The 7779-nt window shown below is 36.9% G+C and overlaps 1 protein-coding gene across 2 annotated transcripts in view; it reads left to right on the top strand.

Moving 5' to 3' along the window:
- rasgef1ba (RasGEF domain family, member 1Ba) overlaps window positions 1-1856 on the top strand; it is a 110332-nt gene extending 108476 nt beyond the window's left edge. For both annotated transcript variants that reach the window (XM_084360985.1, XM_084360986.1), the window contains one exon: window positions 165-1856. In XM_084360985.1, the coding sequence (XP_084217111.1) occupies window positions 165-189 (25 nt within the window). In that variant the 3' untranslated portion in view covers window positions 190-1856. The remainder of the gene's footprint in view (window positions 1-164) is intronic.
- The last annotated feature ends 5923 nt before the right edge of the window (window positions 1857-7779 follow it).

Genomic DNA, 7779 nt, shown 5'->3' on the forward strand with positions numbered 1-7779 from the left:
ACATACATCACCCCTCGAAATCCACTGAATACAAACTGTTGCCGCAACACAGATTCTGCTTTTAGGATAGCTAAAATGACACAAAGCATTGTTCAGCTGTGATGGACCTATGCGTTAGTCTCAGGCTTGTGATGTTAACAAGTGTTTCTGTCCTCTCTCCACAGATCCACTCTGCTAAGCAGGGTCTAAACTTCTAAACGGAAGAAACCAGAATGATGGCAAACCTGACAAGCGTGTCGTGCCCTGCAGACGCCGCTGTTGTCCAAACAAAGTATCCCCATGTTGGAAGGGAAACGACAATCTCTACTTTGGCTGGCGAGGATCTTTTGTGTTCCCCCCAGCTTCAGATTTCTATTAAGCTCTGCTTTTCCTTACCCTCTTGCTCTTTGTGCTGTATATTTCAGGACAGCTGTTTTTTTCATCTCTTTGTATGACTTTGTAGTCTTTTTCTAAAAAAAAAAAGAGAAATGCTACGAACCCCCAAAGTCAAAGCCACGGTGCTTTTTCTTGTGTGAAGCATTTCGCCCTGCGTTAATGGAGTCGTTGGGGTTGTTTGTTCCCCCCACTAGTTTTCAACAAGTTTTTCTTTTCCACTGAAGCTACAAAGTTAGCTGCTGGTTGGCTAACTCAACAGAAACGCTACACTGCTGGTTCCGTAAGCCAGCGCTTTGTATGGAGAACTCAAACGTGTCCCGCAACACTGTCGTTTATCATTAAGCTAGCCATTATTTGTAGTTCGGTCTCTTTCCTTTTGTACGATACCCGAGTATGTCTCACTTCATGTTTTTGACAGTTTTGTTATTTGTGACGTGTGAGGAAAAAAAATGCACTGGCTGCAATTTAAAGAAGATGTAACTGAGTTTTTGTTTGTTTGTGTTGTATAAAGTTTTGTGATTTTCTTCAGCAGGAAGCAACACTTCCTTGTTGTTTATCTTTGACACACTCAAGGCCTCAGTATGCTTTGGATGAATTAAGGCGTCATTAAACTTGAACCAAAGTGTTTCGCGTACGGTCTAACAGCATCTGAAACCTCGTTGTCCCACGAGGGCTTGAGGTTTAAAAAGCTGTCGGATGCTCTGACATCTTGACTCTTCATGTGAAGCATACTGAGGCCTTTAGCAGTGAGCTTAAATGGAAGGTGTGATGATAGTGTGTTTCCTGTTGTTCCTGATAATCAGTGTTAAAATAGCCCTCTGCTGCTAAGATAAGCCAGGATGCGGGCTATTATTCATACTTTCACCTTCTGTTCCCGCTCTCGTGTAGACAGTGAGTGTGGTTGTGCTGCCCCCTGGTGGTTCAGTTAGAAAAGTGAATGGATTTTGTGTCATTGAATAATGTGAACTGAGGATTTCTGTTTGAACCCTACACATGATAAATAATATCCTTTTTATGTTTTTATTTTTCATATAATTAAAAAGTAAAGTTTACTCCATATTTGTTTTATTTATAAAGATATTTGTGTAGTCACATTATGTCCTCATGCCAATATTTACCATTATTTTATTGTTATTTAATTTTGTACTAGGTACATAACATGCTTAAGTAGTCCTCAGATATTGGCTTAACTATGTTTTTTTTTTTTGTTTTTTTTACACAAGTTTGTATGACACTTATTTTCCAAGGGTACTAGCTCAGAGTATGAAGTTAAATCTGTTTGACTGATGTGTGCTTTACCTTGACTGCTCCTCCCTCAACACCGAGTGCTGTTGTGGGTTATTGTGTACATACTGTGTTTCTTTTTTTCCTCCCTGTGTTCACTCATTTGTATTTGGAACGTTACAATGGAATAGAGGAACCATTTATGAATCAGTTAGTAGTGTTTAAAAAGAGAGTTAATAAAAGAATGTTTAAAAATATTACTGACTCTGCTGGTTTGTTAAATGCTTTGGGCATGGAGTTTTATTTTTGACACGCGGGAACACTATATGTAATAAAACAATAGGCTCATTTACTTTCTACTACTGAATACCACAACAAGTAGGAAATGACCTTCAAAATAAATGTGATTGTTTGTCCTTATTATTCAGTCAAATACACCTTAATTTCCTTTTAGTATATTTGAAATTAATAATAATCACATGCTATATCACACAGCACAAAAGATGGAAATATGAAAGTTATCTCTACTAACATTACCAACTGTTAAATATTTGTGTGTATATTGAGAATATTTATCAGAGAGATGAAAAACAAATTTGTGTTTGATATTTAGGAAAAGGGTAGCGTACACCACATACGTTAAAAACAAAACAATATGCCTAAAAATGTCATTTTCCATCTAATTCATATTCAGTGTCAAGTGTCACATTTAAAAAGGGACGATATGCAAGAATGTGGCCATCTCTTGAATTCATACACAAAACAGGGGACAGTATATCACCAGAGGAAACATTAACTGCGGCTAACTTTAGCTGCCGATAGCTAGTTAGCTCAATTAGCCATGCAGCTAGCAGTACGAACTGGTGTTATCACTGCTCTCACAGGAGCTTTGGACCGGGTTGGGCCGAGGCTAGCTGGTTAGCATTCTACCTTCAATAGATATCTCTGTGACACAATACATAGACGCCATAATGTCAAAAGAATGAAAAGGACTAATTGCATTAACATATAAGGTTTATAAGTTTGCACTAATTTAACTTAATCAGACGTGATCGAAAGGTTTTGCATTAAATGTGAGACTTATATCATAAAGTTAGAACATTTACCTATAATGTCACAGCTTTTAGGCAAATTATTATTGTCATTGTCATTATCAATATAAATATAATTATTATATTATTTTTAATCATTTTTATTATTATCATTACACTTATTGTTGTTGTTATTATTAGACTGTAGTGGAGTGACAGCGAATGTAGCTCAGAAAGGAAAAAGTCAACAACAAGTTGGAAGGAGATGCTACTGTTGGTGTTTTACTATATCTATATATATAAATATATCACACAATGGTGAATGTTGTTTTGAATGACCATACATGATAAAAGAAAAAACAAACATGGTTATTACCATTCAGCATGTGTAACTGGATGCCCTATGATCTGCATATACTGAGCAGCACCACTTCTAACATCATGACAGGTTCTGACCCTCTGTCCAGAATGCTGCTATCGTTCCAACAATTCAGCTGCGACACTATTTTGTCTGCCTAGATGTATTCTGGTGCCAATTCAGGCAACTTCACTTAAGTCATGCATCAAAAAGTTAAGCGCACTAGGACTCCATGACGAGACAAATGGACTCACCGGAGGTAAAATGCCTCGCCTCTCTGGTCCCTTTAGTATGACGCATCGCAGACTGACTGGATTGTGGCAGGTTACAGCACACAGGAGCAGACTACATGAAAAGTCTAACATAGAGCAGCTGAGACTGGAGTTAACACAGTCTGCAAGTGCATTCACAATCTTAATTCTTAAAAAATATAAGCTATTAGGTAACACAAAGTAACACGCAGACAAACAAAACCTAGACCTGGAAAATAAGCCAAAGAGAAACAACCTTATTGAATGTAGACAAGTTCTGTCTCATTATAATAGAGGGAACATATCAAAACATATTGCAGAGGAATAAAAGTTAAGTTATTAATTTGAAGGTAAATCATAAATACGGAGGGACATTATAAAATGCTATGTCAGAAAAAACAACATTTTAACCATCCATATTTGATGAAGTAATGTGATTATGATTTTTCTGTTGATGTTGGAGTTTACTGCATGAAGGCAGAAAACAAAATACATATTTGGCTCCACCAAGTGACCAAATAAAGTCAGTGCGCCTGACAGTGTTTGTAGCTGATTTACAGTCATGGCAATCACACAATAGGCAGAGATCTGACTGTTATAATAAAGTGAGATGGACACCTTTTAAAATGTAAAACAAACAAACAAACAAACAAACAAACAAGCAAACAAAAGATTCTCGTGCAGTCACATCAGATTTACCATCCTGCTAACATGCTGTGAAAACCACCAGGCTGGCCACAATGTCTATCAATTTAGGCTTTTTGAAATATCTCAGAGCTCAAGGTGACATCATCCAACTCTTCCAAGTCCAAAGGTTTTCACTCAGAGCTACAAAGTCACACAGTTGAGCTGTTTGACAGTATGAAAGCATTACGTGGACATTTTACTCTAAAAATGCAAATGAGTTTTCTGATGATCTACTCCTCAGTTAGTGACTGTGATAGTCTCAGCTCTGATAGGATCAGACGTTCTTCTAAAAATATTTTATCAGATATAAAATAATAATCAGTAGCTGGTAGTCATGGTGATGATGACGTGTTGAGCTGCTCCTACAAAAGCAGGAGGCCACAGTTTAAATTTCTTTCTTCACCTGAGCGCCTACAGGAGCTGAACTCTTGACAAGTGAAACTCGTCACCCGTGAAACAAGTCTTCATCTGTTGAAAGGTGAAAAAGCTCAAGTCAGAAAACATCTCTGTAGTGGTGACATCAGAAAGCAGCCGTAGCAGAGGAAAAATGGTCTTCTCTGGTTTCAGCTGTGAGAAATACCTGATGACTCAGCATTCTCCGTTTGGTGGATGACCGCTATGGTAAAAACCAGAGGACCATTAAACATGTCAATATATCGTTATTTAATAGAGCATAAGATCATTTATAAAACAATTCATGAATCAAATATTTATAAAAATTAATTATTTCATTTTGTTGGTTATATTTCCCCAGAACTGCATCATAATATAACACTTGCACTAAACTTGTTATTTGGGTGTAAAAATTACACCAAGAGTGCACGTGACAAGTGAAAGAAGTGGAAATATTGATGAAATGATCGAGAAAATCTTGTTTTTTGAAGTTAAAAGGTTAAAAGAGTTTAACATTGAAAAAGACAGGACAGAGATGGCTACTGAGCCATTTTTAAAAATATGACAAAAGTTGAGCATTGAGCACATTATATCATATTATATTATATTATATTATATTATATTATATTATATTATATTATATTATATTATTTTATAGTATATTACGTTACATTATATTATTTTATCTTTATATTATAATATATTATATTATATTATATTACATTAAATTACATTATATTTTCTTGTCTGTTTTTTGTCATTTATAAAGAAGAAAAGGAGTTCAGACGAGACACGAGGAGACGAAAGGAGACAGCACACATTACGAACTGATAGTCACACATTTTCTTCCCTCCTATCACCCTATTTCAATGGAGAAATATGCGTTTATTTGATGTTGGTTTGACGTTATCAGAATGTATCAACTAATAAACCCTTCATGTGTTCACCACATTTCTGATGTTATGAACTGTTTTTCCTCTTGTCTGTCTTTATTTCCAGATGTGTCCTCATCTGCGGCAGCGTCACTAACAGCCTGTTGTCCTGAACATCACCCTTTCTGTCATCACACACAGATTGAGTTAGTCGTCTTTCACAAAGTCTGTTGAAGTTGAAGACGACAACAACATTATTTGATCTTTTTATTGTTATTTTTGATCAATAAATCTCCAGAAAAGATATAATAAGTTTTGTCTGTTTAGTCAAATGATGAACGTCCTCTGTATTGGTGTTAAATTGTCATTCTGGGCACATGCATTCAACCTTATTACAACTCAGGGGCCCAGGCAGAGAAGAAAAGAACTGACTACACTAAATAATGTTTAACATACTTATTTACATACACACATATCAACATTAAAATGTTTTTTTTCTTTTAAATAAACAATCTAAAAGAATCTCTTGTCTAATTTTAATGTTTAAATACGTATACCTACAGTAATATGAAAATTGCAGCCAGAACATGTATGTTATCTTGTTTCTGGTGATGCTATCCTGTAACATCTAGAAGTTTAAAACTCTTGTGCCGTTGCTTCTAATCTAAATCTCACCATGAATAAACATTTGGACTGATTGTTGTCTTGCAACTTAACCATCTATGTACTGTGATATCATGTCAGCTTACCAGTCCTTCAGGATCTTAAACACTGTGAACAGCCATGAGGAAACACGTGTAAACATGAGGAGAAAATGCAAATGACAAACAGAAAGGCAGCTGGCTGTCGGGGTGAACCCCTGACCCTCTATCTGTGGGGTTGCAGGATTAAAAACTGAGCCAACAAACTGCCAAAACAAAACAGTCAATTCTTTCAACTAACACGTCTTCTGCCAGAGTGCCCTTAAGCACGTCACTGCAGCCATATCGAGGCATGAATTACAGAGTGAGCTGAAGGCATTCAGTGTAAAAATGTTCGCTCATTCAAAATCTGTCCTCAGATCGTCCGCCATCCTCTCAGATTTCCTCTCAGGTTCAGGTTTGGGGTCAGTGACCTGGATTATTTTGCTGTGGTGTGAGTGCTGCAGATGAATCAGCTTTGGCCACCTGCCATTATTGTTCTGTGCCTGTCAATAAAATGTGCTGCTAGCCAGGCTGCCCAGGCCGGCGTCACAGACAAACACACTGGGAAAACCAATTAATCATTGCTGAATGTGAAGGCCTACAGCTTTGGGTCTAGACTTTAGCCTGTCCAGAAGAAGAAAACAAGCATAACACGACTGCATTGAGACCAAGAGAGGAAAATAACATTTGAAACACATATTGAGAATTGCACTTACATTTTTAACCATCTTGTATCATCTCTTTAATCTGTTTTACTCATTTGCAGCTGTTGTAGTGAATATGTTTATACTTGCAGTGATGACATTGTTTTGGTTTTCCAGCCCGCAACTTTACAGTTTTAGCTCACTTTTTACAGTGTTTTTAAACATTTCTTACAGCAGCAGGCCACTGCTTGGATCAAACAAGCTCTGATACAGAAACATGACTCCACATGAATCATGATGTTGCATTGTGTCTACTGAAAGTGTAGCTGTATATTATATAATATTTCATATGCTGCATTTTTATCCTGCTTCACTGCCACCAAGTGGCCAAAACACAGCTTTAACTTTACGTACACAGTTGTGGCCACATGTTGCAGTCATAGGATGATGCTAGATGCTAAAACTGAGCTTAACAGTAGCACAAGTACAGAAGATTCATTAAGTCAGCGAAGGGACACAGTAATGTCACACGGCAATATCCATCAAGAGTTTGACGTTAGCTATCATTAGCCACCATAAGCTACTGGTCATACCACACAAAGTAGATTAAATATGTAGTAGCAGTTAAACTACTGAGTGTATTGACTTGATAAAAGTTTAGTTTCATTTTGTTTGTAAGAGCAAGAGAAGTGTTGTTTCCTCTTTTAAATTTAACATGCCCAAACTTAACAGGAAGCACCTGAAGCGCTTCTGAATTATTAGCTATTAATTTACATTTGGTGATATTTTACAATAAGGTAAGCAAAAATGTGGGGAGCTACAGAGGTGGCCGGAAACAAAAAAAAGAGCGACATTGGCGTCACCAGCGGCCTTCTGAAAAATCAAGAGATTTTCAAACTTTTGGACCGGCTTCACAAAAAGGCGAAGCGCTGTGAAAAAAGAGCTGCTGCAGACAATTGAAAGAAGATGCTGGTGTTCAGTTGGTGCCCTTTTCATTGTTTCGCCCCTCAGACATCCTGAGCTCGCCACTGGTGGGATGAAACCTTTTTTACATGCTTGTACTTGCTGTTGATGATTTGACAAATCACACCTCTGGTTTTCTTGGTTAAATAAAAGTTAATACATGTTTAAATAAAATAATAAAACACATTCTGGAATTCATCCGAAGCAGCAGGATAATTAAACATTTTGCCTGATTATCACAGCGAATGCAAACTTTTTGAGCTGACCTCATCATAAAACACACGTGCATAATTCTTGC

Source organism: Pagrus pagrus, assembly GCF_965226575.1.
Source record: "Pagrus pagrus genome assembly, chromosome: 8".
NCBI classification, from domain to species: Eukaryota; Metazoa; Chordata; class Actinopteri; order Spariformes; family Sparidae; genus Pagrus; species Pagrus pagrus.